The sequence below is a fragment of the Triturus cristatus genome, chromosome 5_2, assembly GCF_964204655.1.
Source record: "Triturus cristatus chromosome 5_2, aTriCri1.1, whole genome shotgun sequence".
Taxonomy (NCBI): Eukaryota; Metazoa; Chordata; class Amphibia; order Caudata; family Salamandridae; genus Triturus; species Triturus cristatus.
In genome coordinates, this window is record NC_140588.1 from 395,409,079 (window position 1) to 395,429,605 (window position 20,527).

A 20,527-nucleotide genomic window follows, 5' to 3' on the forward strand; every position below is an offset into this window, starting at 1 on the left:
AGGCCAAATTCGGTAAATTCCTGCATGATGCGAGGTAGAGAGGTGAGTGGTTGAGTGAGGAAGAGCACAATGTCATCTGCGTAAAGGGAGATTTTATGTTCCCTGTCCCCCATGCAGATCCCAGTGATCAGGGGGTTCCGAGCGGTACTTCCCAGTGCACTATCTGAGGCTAGGGGGAGCCCATCCAGCCCCAAGGCCCGTTGCTGCTATCGCTCCCATACTCGGTCCCAGGCTAGGCCTCTCTCCTTCACTTTTCCTGTGGAGCAGGACTCTCATCCAGAGCCATCCATCGCACCCACAGCTTCGCTTTGCTTGCAGGGAGAATTTGCAGGGTCTCCGTTAGAGGGGCCCGACCGGCCCCAGGACCTGTCTCCCACGCCGCTCCTGCTCTAGGCCTCTCTCCTTCCCTTCTGTGGCAGCGCGGGCCTCTTGCGTGTGGCTACTAGTTACTTTGTAGGGGAGCGCTGTTTTGGCTTCACACAAGGGCATCCTCTCTGGTGTGTTGTCAGCAGCTAGGGAGGGCCTGGTCGGCCCAGGGCCCACAGTTCGTGCCTCTCCATCGCCCACTCTGGGTTTGCCTGCTAGGGTCTGCTGCAGCTCCTACCGCTCCCCGGCCGCTCCCAGCTGTAGTGGCGGTCTCGCTGCACCCTACCTCCCGGGTGGGCCTCGGCCGATGCGTCGTCCGGGGATCTGGCCGCTCTCCTCTTTGCCGCTTTGTTAGTCGCTCAGCTCCTGCGACTTCTCCGCAATTTATTTTGAGAGATTAAAGTGAACATTTTAACTTACTTTTAAATACCTTAAAATTAATCAAATTAATTACCTTTAGAACGTTTAACCCATTGTACTACTAATACAATAATTTTAAAATATTAAAGTGAGAACGGGTAATGTTTTAAAGTTATTATTAAAAAAATAATATTTATAAAGTAAATTTAAATATTTAAATGCTAGTATTTAATATGTATTTAATTTGAGGAGCTAGTGGACGGTAACATTAAATTAAATTTTTTTCCAGGTTAATGTTAATTAATGCAGTATTTTGATTTTTTTTCGCAAAAATAAACTTTATTACATTTCCCTATACTATCCAACTGGAAGATCTCCTTCTCAGAGTTCCTTGTCCTTGGACCCTCCCCGTATGCATGGGACAACACCATGTGGCCCACTGTCCTCGGCAGCCCCCCCCCACGGACTACTCTGAAACCTCGGCATCATACTCGACTCCTCCCTCTCCATGACCCGACATGTTAACGTCACCGCCTCTACCTGCTTCAACACCCTTCGCATCCTCCGGAATATCTTCAAATGGATCCCCCCGAATGAAGGAAGACCGTCACCCATAAACTCATAACCATCAGACTGGACTACAGAAACGCCCTCTATGCCGGGATCAGCAAGTCTCCGCTCCCCAAACTCCAGACCATACAGAACACCACAGCCAGACTCATCCTCGGCATCCCTCGACACAAACACATCTTGCAACACCAGCGTGTCCAGCGCCAGGACACCTTTGGGTAGCAGTTGCGCTCTATAAGTGCCAATAACATTAACATTAACATAACCTCCACTTGCTTCCCATTGAGAAGAGAGTAACCTTCAAAATACTTACCCACACCTACAAATGCCTCGCCAACACCGGACCCCAAGATCTCAACAACAGAATCTCCTTCCATGTACCCAAGAGGAACCTCCTATCCGCCGACCTTGCCCTTGCCGAACCGCCGCGCATCCGCAGAGCAAGAACGGGTGGAAGAACCTTCTTCTACATAGCGGCGAACACCTGGAACGAGCTCCCGATCGACATCAGACTCGCCCCCACCCTGCACATCTTCAGGAAGACCCTCAAGATCTGGCTCTTCGACTAACCGGTGTTCCCCCACCCTCCTCCAGCGCCTTGAGACCCTTTCGGGTGAGTAGCGCAATTAAAAACCCCTGATTAATTGATTGAGAGTGGTGATCTCCACCAGCAGGTGCATAGTTACTAGTAGTAACTTTACACTCCTACATCCTGTTGTAGGAATCTCATCTTCCTCACTGGAGCATGTAGAGAGATGTTACTCTATACCTAGGAGTAAAACTCCACTAAGAAATGGTGAATAGTAAAAAAAACAAAGTGAAGGAGTGCACCTAGGAGTAGATCTGCACATGAATAAATCTACATTTACCTTTGTGAGTTGAGTCTAAAGTGCACATCAGGTGTGCAAATATAGAGTCAGAAGATTTGAATTAGAAATCAGGCCCACAAGCATGAGCATGTTTCAATAGCTCAATAGAAGTACATTTACAAAGGCAGTGCTGAACAGAGCAGCCAGATGGTGCGATAACAAGAAATGGTTTGCCTCACATGAATGCCTGTATGAATCCACCGCAGTTCTCACAAAATGCAAGGATTTGTTCACCCACCTCTTCCTCAATATCAGTCAATGGTAGGATATCTCAGACTCCTTTGTTCAATATTTATGTCAGACATCTGCAGAACCTCTTAAAAACTCAAGGGCTCAATGTGCATTTCTACGGTGATGTTTTCTGTGTTTTGGTGGCCTCAGTGAGGACTTCATAGATGTCATGCAGACCAGAAAAGCAAAGAAGATGATGGGAGGATTTAAAGGGTGGAGTTAAATTCAACTCTTATTTACTTTTTCTGTTGGCCCCTAAGTATCTTAACCTTAACCTGGCAGTGTGTCATCACACTCTGACTCAATTTAGACTGCCTATTAAATTTAGGGTTAAGGTGAAAAGCCCGGGTTCAGCCTGGAATTCTATTTTTAGCATAATCCCACAAGTTGATACAGTGATGAGAGGTTCCTTGTTTAGATTACTTCATCGTTCTCTCTTTCTACCCTGAATGGTATAATAGTGAGGTGAATTGTAAACTCTAAACTCCATTGAGGAAATGTCCATTACGTGCACTCCCTTTGATACTAGTTATTGCATTACATGGTGCAATCTTGCGCAATTTTGGTTGTTTCACTTTCCTCCTGATACCCAATATTCTGAAAATTATGTTATAATGCCACTCTGCCCAATTACGCGCTGCTTGTGTTAAAAAGGGAGAGACCATTGGAACACGTAGAATGTCAGAATGCGGGCGCTGCTGTTCTTCTTTCACTGCTTTTTAAATCGAAATGCATCCTTGTGCTCAAGAGTCAAGAGTATGCATTTCAAATGTAGCCAAATGCATGTTTTGCATTTTATGTAATTATGCGCAATTTTACATGGTTTTCCTGAAATTTAATTCAATTACCCAAAAGCAGATTACATGAATTTTGCACACCCCTCATACAACTGGGTTGATAAGAAATGATACTGTGGCATCTAGTAAAGACTGAGCAGATCTTTAAACTAATTAAAGTAGTGTGTAGTGTGTGAGACTGTTCTTGGGCTGTTGTCTTCATACCATGCCAATAAACTGACCTGGCATTAGTCTGACCACTCTTTACAGTTGGTGAATCCAGCCTATCACAAAGGTAAATTCTGTTTTGAAAGTATGTTTGTTATGCCCAAATTTACCTTCCTAACTCCTGGGAATTAATATTTAACTCTTTCGTGGCAGACACAAGTATATTAACGTGTGCGGATAACTCCGTCAAGAGTGTTTTAGTTCTCCATAACAATAAATCCCGCTGGAGTGGTTGAAAGAGGGCATTTCAAGTTTTGCCTTAAAAGTTTGTGGACACCCTACACATCTAAAAAATATCTGTTTGTCGGCATTCACAAACTCTTCTTTCCTTTCCACTCTTGAAGGGTTGGACACCTACTCCAGGCAAAGACTGCCGTAACTCCCCTACCAGAGTGGGGAAGGGGAACTGATCAAACCCAGATTTGCAGTGGGTGTAGGAGACAGGGTTTTGAATCGTTTTCCCATAGGGGAAAAAATCACTTTTGCATGGGGGAATATCCTTGCGGGAAGATCCTCACCATTAAGAACTCCACACAGGAGGAACAGAATACTGCTGGGAATTTCACATGGCCTTCCCTGGAACACTCCTGTCTCAACTTTTTATGCCTCTTCCCAAAAATGTTTGTGAATTCCAAAAAGTCATAAATTTACACACGCACACAGGTGTAAATCTGCAAGCACTAATTTATTACTTTCTTTGTGAACTGGGCCCAGAATATTTATTAGCCCCACTACCAAAGTGTTCAATATTCTTCCATTTTTTATTAATTGCGACAGTCATTGCGGTCCTTTAGAAAACCAATAAAAAAATCTATGATTTTCCACCAGCATTTGTATTGGGATTTTCTATTGCACAGAGATTCAGCTCAGCTCATGGTGGATGTTATATAAACAATCATTGGCAAAGTCAAAGATCTGGCCTTGGCTAGCTAGTGTGATGGTTTATTTTTCGTTTATATTTTGTATTGCAATGTTGTGCAACGAAAAATGCTAACATTTAAACATGACAGCCATATGCTTGCAATACAAATTGCAAATTATAAACCATTCACCGATGTGACTTCTTCATGTGCGATGTTGTAATTAAAAAACCTTTCATTAGTTCTATGTATATAAATATTATTTGTATTGTTATTATTGTTATTATTATTAATATTATTATTATTATTATTATTATTATTATTATTATTATTATCATTATTATTATTATTATCAATATTATTATTATCTTTGGTGAAGGAGACATGAATAAAGACCAACCAAGCACTCAAACGACAGAAAGCTACAATGTTACATTTTCGCTTCAACACTGTATACAGCCACTTACAAATGGAGACAGAAACTAAAACAACATCTTGCTGGGCACCTCAAGTGCATGTGTAACAAATAGTGCTTATTTAAAGATAAAACATAAATAAAAAGCACACTTTGACCTAGATTTATGTCTGAAGCAAAATAAACTATTTTAGGAGGATGTACACAGTTTGGAGTCACTCAAACGTAAGGCAACCAATAAGTAAAGTGAGCTGACTCATTGCCCCATGCTGTAGGCTGTGGTGAGTGTAAGCAAAATGTGAATGGTGAATTACCAAACCAATATTTAAACTTTTCTGACCTAAAGCCCCTCTCTATATGTAAATTATGTATACTGTTTTACAAAAACCATAGTCTGGCGAGACAGTTAAGCTATCACAAAGGCCAGAACTACAAATATTTAAATAGAAGTTCACACTTTCCACAATTACTGTAAGACATAGGAAACACAGCTTGACACTGTAGTACACAGGACCACTGCAGTAAGATCCTCCTAGAAAATGTAACAATGAATTGTCCTTTGAATGTCACCCATGCTTGTAGCTGCTTGTGGAATGGAAGCAGACAGTACTGAAGATAAAGAACAAGTTTTATTTTGATACTCGCAGTGACTCAAACTGTCACCCACAGAACTCACCACCGCAGATCCCAAAGATCAATATAATCTGACTGATTTTTGACATCTCACAAAAACATTTAGATAAAGGATAATAATAAAAAATGACCACCCCACAGATGCCTTCACTTCTGTCTCCCCCCAACCATGCCAGCTCAGGAGCACAACTATACATAAAATCTCAGATTACACAGTCAAGTGCAGTAACCATTTTAGCAAATGTTATCATAGTTAATACCATCAAGGGACCTACATACCACCAGCCTACTGAAAACCATTAAACTGTTCGTCTGTCTCTCACACTTCATTATCCAACACACTGCTATGTGCTGCATCCGTACCCTGGTGGTCATGACGCATGATATGGAAACACTTTCCACATAGGTTCGAAGCAAAGACACATCCTTCTAACCATACACCCTACACAGAGTAGCATGCTACTCTTGCAGGCACGCATCTTCAAGTGCTTCAACGCCCACAGATGAGCAGTAAGCACTATATAAATACTGCATCACAATACAATAAACACAATACGTCTGCCCTTCTGGATCAAAATGAAAAAACACATTTCTCATGGGCAGCTCTTAAGATGAAGCGCAGTATTTCAATCTTCCATTTAAAATGGCCGGTCCATTGTGACTATCGAGTTTGACAAATAACTATCTGTGTTCAAATAAAATCTCTGAGAACATACAGTGCAAATTGAGCTGGAATCATCTGTGTACAGAAACACCTATTTTGTGCCACAAAGTTTGTGTCCCTTTCAAATGTTGAACTCTCTACCTCATAGAAACAAGCACGTACACATCATGCATATATAAACTCTATATTTCTGGGCCATTGCCTGTAAATTAAAAAGCTCTGTTATTGAGTCAGATCATGAAAATTGCCCATTTACTGCAGAACATAAAAAAATCTTAAACCATTATTCATGTCCAACAACCTTTTGTTGAGGGAATGAATTTGTCACATGTGACTAATACCATAAATCCTGGAGTGTAATCATGTGTTGTAACATTAAGCGGAGTTTTTGATGGGTCTGCATTTAATTATTCAAAGGTTAGGTGCTATGCTGCTCTTTGCAATGGCGTATGATTAACAACCATGGAGCCATCACCTTGTTTCCATCACACCAAATTTGCAAAGCACAGCAAAATGAAGGATGAATTTGCCATTGGTAAAGGAGACAGGCAGCTAAAAAAATAAGCTATTTTTAGGGAAGACATCCATCTTCCCTTTGTGAACTCCCAGATTCCTTTCCTGATTGTTTGCACCTCTTTCACCTTCAATGAGGACTGATGCATGCACTCTTTTTTCATGAGTTTCTACTGCAATGCTCCACACATTACCATTAAGCTAGCGACAAGAGTGAAGTCTGGGGCAGATCTATATTGGAGATGCGCCACTTTTACGCCGCCGTTGCGTCACTTTTGTGACGCAGCGGCGGTGTAAACACTGCGCCACGTTGCGCCATATTTACATCGTGATGCATCTATGGAGATGCGTCACGATGTAAAGCCCTGCGCCACGTAAAACCTGCGTCAGGTTTCACGTGGGCGTGTCGACAGAGGGGGGGGGGCGTTCCGTCGCAGGAACGCCCCTGAAAAGTGACTCAGTCAAATCTATAAGATTTGATTGAGTCACTTTCCCAACGCTGATGCGCCAAAACCCTGCGCCTGCTTGAAGCAGGCGTAAGGCTTGACGCACCATGTTAGGGATAGGGTAGGTTGGAACAGTGCTGGAGTTGCGTCGCGCTTGCGACGCAACTGAAGCACTTCGCCAACCTTACGCCATCGGATGCGTCACGCATCTGTTTATTCCTGCGCCATGATGCTCCGCATTGTAAATGCGGCGCATCATGTGTGGCGCAAGGGTAAACTTGCGTGACGCACCATACCTGGCGCATCCTTGCTTATTTGCAGGGATGCGCCATGAAACATAAATCTGCCCCTTAGTATATGGGTGTGTGCGTGTGTGTGCGTGAGTGCATGAGTGTGTGTGTGTGAGTGCACGTGCTTGTATGTGTCTGAATTCTTTAATTTGTCAGAAAAACATAAAATAAGTACAGGGACAAAAAGTGTTCCTATAATCCCACTGTCTCCAGTGCCATACGCCGGTGTATACAGGAGTTGCCTACTCACGATTCCCCCTCATGCTCTTTCTTCTGCCACTGTGACACTTCATGTGTCTTTCGCCCTCCATACGAATTGCCCGGTATTTGGCTGTAATGATTGTCACATCGATAAAATCGAACACCAATGTGTTCGGATTTTAGCGCCTGTGATAATTATTACATATTTCAATGTTTGGGAGAAAAACATATACAATGCTTACTGCACCAAAATCTGTATGTCTCAGTGAAAACAAGCTGTTTTCCTATTGTTACATTCCGGCAGGTTTCCCCTTCTGAAATTGAATTCATTGTATGATATTTATCACACCATCTAATTATCAGATGTAATAAACCACGCACTGCTTGTAATTGCGATCCGTGCACAAACAAGTGTTTGTTAAGGGATCTCAATTTAAGGGGACACTCCTAGTGAAGGTTTTTATCTCGTTTTTGAATGCATTTAGGGGCATATCAACAAGGGCTTTATCTCAGTTTTTTTGGCTTTAAAAGCCAAAAAAGGAGAGATAAAACTAGCGCCCTATCAACAACAGGGTGCTAACATGCAAATTTGCATGTTAGCACCCTTTTACTCTACGCTTCCCCTTGCATCTCTAATGAGATGCAAAGGGGGCGTTCCAGAGTAAAAGAATAGGAGAAATGTCGCTAAGCGACATTTCTCCTATTATCAAGAATGTCGCTAACCCTGTTAGAGACAAAAAAAGCAGCGCTAACCGCGGTTAACGCTGCTTTTTTACGTCTGGTATTTTTCTGACTTAGCCATGATATCCTATGGAAGGAGGATATCATGGCTAAGTTTGCCTGTCCCTATCAACAAGGTAACGTGAGATTATCGCTGGGTTTCCAGCGATAATCTCACGTTAGCCTGTTAGTGTGAGGATTTTTATCGCTATTGAGATAAGCGTTGCTAATAGCACGCTATCTCAGCGATAAAAATTCACGCTAGCCGGCGATAATTATCCTAGCGCTAAGTGCGCTTAGAGATAATTATTGCCGGTTGATGTTGATATGCCCCTTATTTCTTTTCAATTTCTGCTTTCTCTTTTTGTCGCCGATTTCCTTTATTCTCCCATTTCTGTCTTTCCGTCTTCCAAAAAACATGAGAACCGCTGTGCATCAGCTAAAAACACCGCCACAAACCACTCACTATGGGGCATATTAACAAGCCAGACGATAAAATTATCGCCGCTTTAGCTGCAGAAAACTGCCGCTAAAACGGCGATAATGGGCATGATAATATGCTCTATGGAATTCCAATTGAAGCCCATGTTAAATGTGAAGGACATCTAACATGGGCTTCAATTGGAATTCCATAGAGCATATTATCAAGCCCATTATCGCCGCTTTAGCGGCAGTTTTCTACCGCTAAAGCGGCGATAAATTTATCGCCTGGCTTGTTAATATGCCCCAATATTTCGTTCCTTTGCTTTTATTTATAAAAACGCACATCCAATGTCTTTGTGCGTTAAATAGTGCAGTACTTTTTAAATGGGCACTGCAAAAATGTGCTCACAGTTTCTACAGTGTCACATTGTATCTCAGGGACCACTGCTTAATTCTGCATTTTACCTCTTAAATAAATGAAGCATACACATATGTAGCGCCGAGATAATAGTAAATATTGACTACACATGTGCAGCATATAGTTAAATCTGTATGCAAACCATGTATTACTTTTGGGATGTTTAAACTCAGTTCTAAAAGTGAAAAACATATTCATCTTCCTAAAGAGTAGTTTTCTCACAGGATATATCGCATCCATGCAGATTCCTTTCCCGTGTGCAGTGCGGGGGAACCAGGCTTCATAGATATGATGTGCACATCTCCAGTAGTTGCAAAATTATTAGGAAAGAGTGGTGCCCAAAATATATTAAGTGGCTGGTCCTGTAGCGGAAAGGAAACCAATTGCCCCATAGGAGAAAGACACACTTTAAAATTATAGCTGTGTTCTTCCCTCTAGCTAATCATAGTTTTGGCACACAATGTGTGAGCTGTACTGTATAGCTGTAAACAATTAGACTGATGATGTGTCCAAGTGGTGTGGGTATGAAGAAATATATATGATCAAATGCAGTGGTTCTTAATCTTTTGACTTCTGTGGACCCCCATTGACCCACTATTGGAAGCTTGGAACCCCGGTCTAAGAAATTTCTACGAATAGACCCTAAAAAACTACTCAACATACAGAAACAAGTATACTTAAAACTAATACACAAATGATGTAATATGTTATATATTTCACAAACAAAAACTCAAAAATCAAAATTTAAATTTTGATGAGGTTAGAGCTTTTCAGATAGGTAGACTCTACCATATCACTGGTTATAGCTCCTATTGCATTCTCTCTTTTCGTCCGCGCACAACAGTCCTTCAATTGAGGCACCAATCACCCATACTAGATTATGTTTGCGGTACTTGCGCTGCTCTAGGAATCAAGCTAAGGAAACCAACCTATTTTTTAGCTACCAATTTCAAACCCCTTCTCATTTGTAGTCAGATTTAAATTTTTCTGTTTTACAGGTTGCTTTTTCATGAGTGTATACGTTATCATTCTGATAACATTTTTTAATTTTTCAAATAGCCATAGACCCCCTAGTAGTCGTCACACACCCACACCGGGCCACAGATCCCAGGTTGAAAAACGCTATTTTAATAATACTTCATCTTGCAGATTCTTCACCGTATCGCTATTCCCAGGTGTCAGGCTGGATCTGGAAATGTTATCTCTGGGAATAGTTCTTCAGTGCTGCCAGGTGATGCCATATGACTCCAGTCGTGGCTCCACACAAACAGGAAGTGATGACACTTGCCTAATATGCGGCATGCCTGGCTCCCTAGCAGCGGTTTAGCTCATTTCCAACATGGATTCAGAGCTCTTGTTTTGTTTGCTATTAATTATTTAAAATTTTGTTGACACTCAGTGTACCAGTTCAAATATCAGCTCCTAAGGCATTGTGGTTCAAACCTTGTTGAAGTTGTAACAAGTAATTCTTGTCCCGTCCTCACACCATCTGCATGTGGTGTTTGGGACCTGAAGACTGTACGTACACGTGAGACTCCTATGTCTCCATTCACCCTCAGGTAGCGGGAAACTTAGCTTTTCTTGGCTGAGTCCCAAGAGAAGAACAAAAAACAGTCCCTCTCCTTCCCTCAAGTAAACTATCTGGTTTGGCAGAAGCCTTTTTAGTTTCATTCCACAAAAAGCAGAAGAAACACCATAGAAAAGGCAAATCCTCTTTGTCACTGTTAAAAATGGTCCTATCCCATAACTATTCTTAGAGTTGTAGACATTGTTCCCTAACACTGGCCTCTTCCTCTATTTCCTTCTTGGAGTTGTTTCCTGTTCTCACGAAGCTTCAACTGTAGTTGTACTCTGATCCATCTTACTTTGAGGTTTTTCAGTGGGCCATGTTCCACCTTTTAAAGGCTGCCCCTCCTCCCTCTGAACCCCTCATAGATTCTGGCAACTCCAGCCCTGATTCCACAAAACTTTGTGCCTTCGCAGGCTCTGGCCTCATTTGCTGCTTCTTTAGAAGCCACCCATGTCTAAGCTGCAGGTGTGACTGATATTGACACCACATTCAACAGCATCTCTGCAGGAAATCTTAGAGACATATAAGCCCTTGAAATTGGCGGGAATCCATTAGGTGGCAAGAGACAAGGTAAAAACTTCCTTTCTTCCCTTTTGGAGTATCCTCATGCTTGGTGTCAACTCAGATTCCTGAGATTTGAACAGATGAAAGACATTTTGGGTTCAGATTCAAATGCACTTGACAAGCCTAAATTAGAAGATGATTCGGAAGTTCATAATCTCTTTCCTCCTTATGATATGGATGCTGGGCATTACGTAACCCTTCAGAATACCAGTAATTGCGTGACATACATTACGGGTGATAGTTGCTAACCTTTGGGCCTTCAGCCTGAGTAAATGTGTCTGGTCCTGGGTCTCCGCGCATTAAGCAGTGGGGACACTTAAAATGCTGCTGCTATCTGCATAGCACAAGCCCAGCATTCTTACAGATGCTCTGCACCCATTTTCTAGAACCTGCTGTTCAACGTAGCTCCACTGGTGCTTGGTGCCCCGGAGTTCTTAGGAATATTGGCATGCAATAAAGTTTTGTGCCTTCAGACACAAAATTGTTATATAATTATCATTTTGCAGAGAGCCTGGTAGTTCAGGCTACTGTCTTGACTCCATGGGTGTAGCATAATCACTTCAGGCATCTTTTGCCATATGCAACAACTATATCTCGTCTCCTCAGACAGTATGTCTTCAACCAGTGGAAAATGTCAAAATTTGCTACAATCTGCCTCCTGAATCATATGAAAGCTCCATTTTTTGAGTAGGCTAAAGCCTGCCTCAATGCTTCAAAATATATTCTGAATTATGGGCTGGAATCGACTGATGCAATGACCCACTCCATACCTAGTATAGTTCTCTTTTGAAGGCATGCCTTGTTATACTCCATTTGATTCTCTGGAGCTGTCCGGTGTGCCTTAACAGACATGACATTTAATGGTGAGTAAGCAATTTGGTGAAAACCAAATTTGGGTGTTTGTCACTACAAGGACATGTAAAGATTAAACACACTTCCTACCTTTTACTTACAAGGCCCCCTGCCCTTAGGGTTTACATAGGGCCTATATTAGGGGTGACTCATATGTAATGAAAGGGGAGTTTAAGGCTTGACAAGTAGTTTTAAATGTCAAGTTGAAGTTGCAGTAAACTGTGCACACAGGCCCTGCATTGGCAGGCCTGAGACAGGTTTGAAAGGCTATTTCTGTGGGTGGTCAAATCAGTGTTGCAGACCCACTAGTAGCATTTAATTTTCAGGCTCTGGGTATAGGGTATACCACTTTAGAAGGGTCTTACAAGTAAACCAAATATGCCAAACAGGTGTGAACTAATCCTACATGTTTAGAGGAGAGAGCACATGCATGTTAGCACTGGTTAGCAGTGGTAAAGTGCCCAAGGTCCTAAAGCCAACAAAAAGAGTGTCAGAAAAGAGGGAGGGAGGAAAAACGTTTGTGGATAACCCTGTAGAAAGGGCCAGGTTCAACACCCCAAGTCCAACACCCCAATGAAAGTTTCCTTCTCCCTTTCCTTATTTCTTTCATTCTCTGTTCTACTTTGTATTTTTCTTTCCTTCTTTTCATTTTTCTTTCATTCTTTACAGCTTTTTATCTCCTGTTTTCTTTAATCCTTCAATCTTGCATTTCTTTTTGCATTCTTCTGTCTGCTATTCTTTTGCGCTCTCACTCCATTTGCTACTCACATTTTCTTTAGGATTTTCATAATTTATTTTTCTCTCTGTAACCATGTTTGGTGCATTTGCCACAACTTGGCTCTGCCACACCACTGTGTCATGTTACCTTCTTACTTACTTTGTTCTGATTTTAGCTTCCACTGCTGTCTTAAACTGGAAGTCACAGCTCAAAATAATGAATAGCTATAAAACAATGATATCTGTCCCATGACACCCATGCTGAAGTTGGTATACCAGGTGCTTCACTACCCCTTTCCTTCTAGTACCAAATCCTATGCCCTTCCTGCACAGAAACCATCTCCTCTCAAAGCAGGCACACTTGCACCATGGCGCAAAGGTGCCCTAGAGGCACATGACAGCCGAATGTGCACCAGCACAGGGGAACACGGAGGGATGCGTCATATTGTTGTAAATATGTTGAATCCCTTTTCTTTGAAAGTTCTGAAGCACTTTTTTGTACAAAAGGCTCTAAATACCCATGCTAGAGTTTGTACTTCTTTGCATGACTTTGCCCCGGTGCAAACCTTTAGTAAATGTGGGCCTTGGGATCCTATAGAGAGCAATTTTGCTATAACTTATTGTGGCTGTGTATACGGTAATCATTCAGTACTGAGATTGAGCTGGATGCTATTCTAAAAAATCTCTTTAGAACCATTACCATGTTGGATTCATATACTTCATCCAATGGGATCTGTTGACAGAATTCAACAGCTCTCGTCACCAACTTCCTCTCAGTCATGTCAGCTCTAAAAGGAAGTACTCTGATTGTCTTCCTTTCTAGCAGTCATAAAAAGAAGGGTTTGCTGCAAAACGTCCTGCCTTGTTCACTAATATCTTGTTTGTCATAATTTAATGAGGATGGATAAATAAGCTGTAAGATCGTGACTGACAGATATGGTAGGCTGAAGGCAATATGTCTAAATCTTGACAAAGCAAACTTGAACTTCCATTCCACTGAGTTAGTTAATAAACCACCATAAACTGGATAATAGTAAAATCTGTAATTTACAGGGCCTAGAAGTGGTGCATGTATACTGTGAAGGGCTAAGTAAAAAGAAATCAATTCAGAATGCGTCAGCTCAACTTCTGGTAAATGTTCCTATGAGATCACGAATTTCGCCACATCTGTGTGCACTTCATTGGTTGCCCATTTGGGAAAGAGCTAAATGTAAAACTTTTGTGCAAGGTCATGATGCCTTATATCAATCGGGCCCTACATATCTTAGAGCCAGATTTGGGTTTTTGCAATCCCACAAGCTAAGATCAGCCAACACATTTTTGGCGGTGATCCCCAAGATTCAGTGTGTAAGAGCAGGTGGAAGGTCCCTGACGTACCTGGGTCGGCAGCTTGGAATCGGCTCCCTTTGGAACTGCGATCTATAAGTGATCCAGTACTATTTGAGAATAAACTTTAAAAGTGTCTCTTTGTACAGGTTTAAGCCTCCTTTTTTTTATTTAGCTGCTTTTTGTGCCGGACACTTTTTGGAGTAGCTGTGCCCATTATCAAATGCAATCATCATCAATGTTTGCATTATTATCACTATTCTTTTTCTTCTCTCATTCATATTACTGGTAGGCATATCCATACTCCTACAGCTAAAACACAACACAAATGCTGTTGCTCTAAAATTGCCATCACATTGTATTTTACTGAGTACATAGGGGCATATTATCAAGACAGGCGATAAAATTATCTCCGTTTTAGCGGCAGAAAACTGCCGCTAAAACGGCGATAATGGGCTTGATAATATGCTCTATGGAATTCCAATTGAAGCCCATGTTAGATGTGAAGGGCATCTAACCTGAGCTTCAATTGGAGTTCCATAGAGCATATTATCAAACCCATTATCGCCGTTTTAGCTGCAGTTTTCTGCCACTAAAACTGCGATAATTTTATCGCCTGTCTTGATAATATGCCCCATAGTGCTTATCAAATGTGAGCTGAGCATTCTACCATTTAGAATACCAAGCATATGGGGATGTCGACAGGCATGGTTTTCCAAGAGTTCTTGCTAGAGATCGTTGGATTTTCCCCTATGAGATGTGTTTCTGTTGCTTTCATTAACCTCAATGGATACAGTAAGTGAAGATAAGTAATGTAGACAGCTAAAAGGGCCACAGTGTGGATTAAAAGGCCTTAAAATGCTTTATCACTTGTTCCCCTTTTCCTACTTTGCATTCCGACGCAAATAACACAACTGTGAGGATTGGTAGCTCAAGGCACTGAAGCAGAATGTGTGGTGGTAACCTCAGGCTGTGCCTTTAGCCAAGGCGTAGGCTGTGTGCCTCTTTCCCCTCTGGAAGCAATCTAAACTCTGTTGGATATGAGAGCAGAATTTTAGGGGGACTCCATAATGACATCAGATATGTCAAAATGACCCAGGGACGCTATTCGCAGATTCAACTTTGAAAGAGAGGACTGAACTGGAGCTGTGGTTCCTGAACTGTCAACTGCACAGCCTACTGGGAGGTGCTGGACCGTACGAGTCTTCGTTCATCCATGGAACGAGGTCAAGAAGATCGACAGAGTAGTCCAATAAGAGCCACAAAACCAGAATAATGCACTTTTTGAGACCCTCGATGCAGTTGGCACACACATGGAGATGAAATACCACTGATTGGTAACATGGGGACAAAACTTGTGACCCACATGAAGCGTGAGGGTGGAGGGTAAAACTTCACAGCTAGGTGCAGATTTTGATAACTTTGGGGATGCATGGGCACACTAATGGAGAAGGCACAAGGATGAGAGAACTGGGCATCGTGAGGCACTGGGCCAGGTGAAAATGGAAATACAGCAAACAAGAGTCAGCATCATGGGGGATCATGAGAGGGCAGGATAAGCAAGACATTCTGCCTGCAAGCATTGCCACTTGATATCACACCCAAGAGGAAGTGATCTAACCGGGGATCCATGGACTGTTGATGAAGAGGCATCTGGCAGAGTGATGAGCGTTTGAGGTGATTGTAAGTGGCTGTTGCCAGCTGAGGCGAGCACTTAGGGGCATATTTACAAGCCCCTATCACCACCACAATGTCACTTTAAGTGACGTTTTGGTGGCGATAGGGCCTTTGCCTTATTTACAAGGCAGTGTTAATCCACTTAACGTGGCTTAATGCTGCCTTGTAAATAAGGCACCCTTTCATGCTGTACTTAGCGTGAAAGGGGACAGCAATGGTTGTTACAACACAAAACCCATTGATTTTGATGCAGCCCCCTATTTACAAGGGAGGTGTAAATAGGAGGCAGTGCCTATTTAAGACCAGGGAAAACCTGATCTTAAATAGGCGAACGAGGAGAAATGCTTTATTTCTCCTCGTTTTTGCGGTTTCAATATGTGCTGCATTGTGCAACACACATAGAAGCAGCAAATTGCATAGATTGTTGATGTGCAGAAAGGTGACCCTTCCTGCACATGAACAATCAAAAAAAGAAATGACATTTTGCAACTTCTATGTGTGCTGCATTAAGCAGCACACATAAAAGTTACAAAACGTCATTTAAAGATTGTTTATGTGCAGGAAGGGAGACCTTCCTACACATTAACAATCTCCCCTCAACGCAGACACTCTTGCAATATGGTGCAAGGGTACCTGCGTTGGCGCTAGGCTGCTAAGTTTAGCTCCAGCCCAGGGGGAAATGCAGAGCTGCACCATATTTTTGTAAATATGGTGCAGCCCTGCATTTCTGAAGTGGCAGAGTGCGGCGTTAAGCCAGGAAGAATCACGCCGCACTCCGTCACTTCATTGTAAATATGCCCCTTTGTATCAACCTCTTGTAGATACGAGAAGTTAAATTGAGAAGATCCAGTAAGCTGGGAAACATTAATGAAATGTGTGCTATATACCTATTTCATCACCGAACTCCCAAATTGTGTGTATATAGGGCCTTCCGGCTGAGCAGTTCCTTTCATGACGACAACTTGAGTACTCTGGCCATTCCTCCTCTTCCTGTCCTAGCTGTGCCTCCCATACGCTACCTCGCTCATCTTTCTCCCTCCTCCTCTAGCCATCACTGATATATTTTTCCCCTTGTAATTCTTCTCACCCCTCTCAATCCCTCATCTTGTCTTACATACACCACCTCACCATACATTTAAACTTCAAGCCGATGGGCCCTAGGGCTTCTTTCCTTTTTCTTTAGAAGGTTCCTCCACGTTTCCTTGTCCTGGCTTTCAGATTCTTTCAAACCAACAGATTGGTTGCCACAACCCTACTTGAAGTCCCAGGATCATTTTTAGATGCAGCCGGGGGTACATATGCACCGTGCTCAATTGAAAGGGGATGCTCAGGTGACCCGCCTTCCCTGGACCCATGTCAACACCAGACACATGATGCCCGTTGGAGGTCTACCTACAGAGAATAGTATGCATGTTTTTCCTATAGAGTTTGAGCGATTTGCTGGAACAGGGCTGTGGAGCTCCGAATTACCAAACCCTAATGGGAATTATAAAACCTAAAAGGTTAGATCCATAAACTGTAAGCGTGCCAGGCAAACCTGTTGATCATGGCAGGACTATTGTCCAATTTTAACAGAAAACCAACTTTACCTCCTCGTCCCTCTCGCCGTGATTCATCATGGCGAGAGAAGGACTGCGAGTAATGCTATTACCGGTAAGTAATCGCAGCATTCCGTGGACTCTGACATACTGATGGTACATACAAAGAAAGATCATGGGTTCACTGCCCCTGCTGGTTGCACTGAAGTCATAACCTTTACGCTTCTCCCGATCTACAAACTGAAACCTGGTGCAGCACCCAGGCGGACTCATATGTCCAAGATCACACCTGACTAATGTATCTACAGAGCCGATGCTATGTCCTCTAAACCAAACATGCTGAGATTGTTAATATTGATGTTCAAGTTATGTATTTCCTGTTTCATTTGAATCACTAGGTTTGGAGGCTGGTCGTTTGGGACGAAAACACCTCTAGAATCCCAAGACAAACAACCTAATAAGTCTCAAGCGAAGGTAAGACTCTCTGTGGAGCAGCGTGCATTGCTTCTGTGTCCTGGCATTGCTGAATGCGCCCTCCTAGCTTTGATTGATATTGCACTCCAACCTCGCGTCTCTCTTTTGCAATCAATTTGCTAGACTTCTTCAAACTCATCATGGTTTCAATCAGCGTTACTATTGTGTTTGATTATTTGCTGAATTCGCCTTTCAGAGGGCTGTCACTGCTAGGGACAGGTAGCCAAATGATCTCACTAGCCTTGAAATATAAGATGAACCACATGCAAGAGTTAGGCTTTTTTTTTTCTCCTGCATAATCTTGCAGTTCTTCCCAAATATGCTGATATTATTACTTTTTGCATTTTTTTGTTTCTCACCTGCTTATACTATAAGTGTAATGTTTGCTTTTTGGAGACTCGTCCACGCAGAAAACTAATTGGGACCTGCGTGTTGCGCCCTAGCAGCCTTCCCCTGTGACTTTAAGAACTGCATTAAAAATACATTCAGACGGGTTTTCGCATGCCCTTAGTACACAAGGGCATATCGGGCATTCAGTGTTCATGCATAGGACCAACACGGGAAATTAGCATATTGCTTGTGGAAAATGAAATATGTATTTTCGCCCACTTCTAATCACAATAAGTGGTTCCGCAGAGACATTGAATAGAAGAGAGGCCAATATCGAACCCTTGGGTGTAAGGACGGGGTTTGTGGGGTACTCAATGGCATTATGATTTTACATGAGGTGTACTTCCCAATCCTAAACACTTTAGAACATTACTTTGCTACCAAGGAGTTCCATTATGAATGTGAAGATATGGAACCCTTGGGACGAGTCCCTTGTAACATTTCAGAGTTAGGACAGCACCTGCAAAACTCGTACAATTTGCTTCTGCGTAATAACTCCAAATTTCGGAAAAAATTTGTGATATGTAGACGTGTCTTGCTGTCAATTTTTGATACATGGACAAATTTTGCACTAAAAAATACCACAACAGACATGATTGCTGTGCTGTAGTTGTTCTTGTGCTATAATTTTGCCACGAATGGCAGCATAATTACACGACATAGTGTAATGGCATAATTTCTGAAATTTTGCTTATAAAGCATAATGCAAGATTCCTCAAAATTATAAATATTACACCAGCATAATTTACATTTTGCCTAGACCTAACGTTTTATTATCTTTAAAAATCGAAAATACGTGCGTGTGAAGAATCTATGTCATATACTACTTTTTCTCAAAAGCCTCTTGATTTGAATAGACTTTTTGGCCCATATTTATCAATATTTCACTCAATGCAGCAAGACACCTTGCTGCACTGCGCTGAGTGAAAGGGAGAGGGCGGGACTGCACCATATCTATCAGGATATGGTGCATTCCTACTCTCTGCCTGTGCTGGCACACACACTGCTGCATAGCGTCAACGCAAGATCATTTTTGTGCAGGAAGCTACACTTTCTTGCACAAAAACAATCCTTTGCGGCTTTTTCCTGTTTCTATGTGTGCTTCAGAATGCAGCATATGAAGAAAGAGGAAAAACTAGTGGAAATAAAGATATTTCTCCTTGTTATGCCTCTCCTGGAAAGGAGTAGCATTCTGATGCATTCCCAGGTCTACTTTTATTGCTAAATCTGTGAATGCTTCTCAATCCATGGGTGGATGTACGGGAACACCCACGCTCCACCAATGGAACACCTCCCTAGGGTTGAGTACCGCAAGGCAGTGATCTGCGCTGCCTTTCATTACTCCAGATTTAACAAGCCACGCAGGGCTAGACAAGGTGCCTTGCATTGCATGGTAAACTTCATTTAGGTTTTGTGTCGCCCTTGCATCCCCTTGTGTGGCACGGGCATTGCAAAACTTCGATTAATGTGGACCTTTGAGTCTAGTATAGTATTTTTTCTCCTCCAGAGTTTCCTCTAAGCTGGCTACATAAATGAAAAAGCTGTCCAGTCTGTACGTCAGTGCACTTACTCATCACATCAACATTAACTTTCACCAAAGTTTCATTCACCAATATTTGTTATCAGCCATGTTCTGAGAAGAAGGAAGAAGCATCTTCTTTCAAGCAGTCGGAGCAGTCGGGACTGCAAATCCTCTGGTCATTATTTTTGATGGGGCTCTGGAAAATCTTTCGCCAAGGTCTTCCTTCCAATATGAATAAAAAACACAATAAGGGCCTGATTATGAGTGTCTCAGGAAACAAGGCACTATTTATTGCACCTTATAAATAACAATACTCCAGGGTATCATATTTACAGTGTGTGATGATTAGCACCAATTATGAGCTTTTCGGGAATAACATGCATATTTGGTAGTTAATGCACCGAAATCTGCAGGGTATGGTAAATACTGTACACATTTCCCTTGTTACATTTTGACAGACTTGACCTTCCGAAATGTAGCTGAGGTTGAGGTATTTAGTGCATCGTATATAAATACGTCCAAACTTATAATTCTAACTGTGCACAAACAGGGGGTTACACATTGGTCTGACTATACTAACCCACTTGTAATCAGTCCCATTGTCTTCTAGGGTCAGAATGCTCCCACTGGGCTTCTTCTATCGAGACTCATTGTATGCCCGGAATAGGGAAGATCCGAGGCAATTAAGGACAAGGAGAATAGGGGGGGAGGATTTAGTTCCGTTGTTTAATCGATATGCCCCCCTACAAAGTGTCTCTGCCTTGCCTTAAGTGACCTAGAGTGACTAATAGAGTGGCCACTTATAGATCAAGGGGGTGCCCAGGAGGATGCGCATCATGCTACTGTTATTGGAGGACTAGGTGGGGAACCAACCACCATGATAACTCAGCCTCCAATACAGCTATCTCCCAGTA

The 20,527-nt window shown here is 42.3% G+C and overlaps 1 protein-coding gene across 1 annotated transcript in view; it reads left to right on the forward strand.

Moving 5' to 3' along the window:
- Positions 1-20,527, forward strand: part of ABCA13 (ATP binding cassette subfamily A member 13) — a 2,655,493-nt gene that overhangs the window by 1,728,943 nt on the left and 906,023 nt on the right. Inside the window, exon 42 of the mRNA XM_085606362.1 lies at positions 17,626-17,701. Coding sequence (XP_085462488.1) covers positions 17,626-17,701 — 76 coding nt within the window. The remainder of the gene's footprint in view (positions 1-17,625; positions 17,702-20,527) is intronic.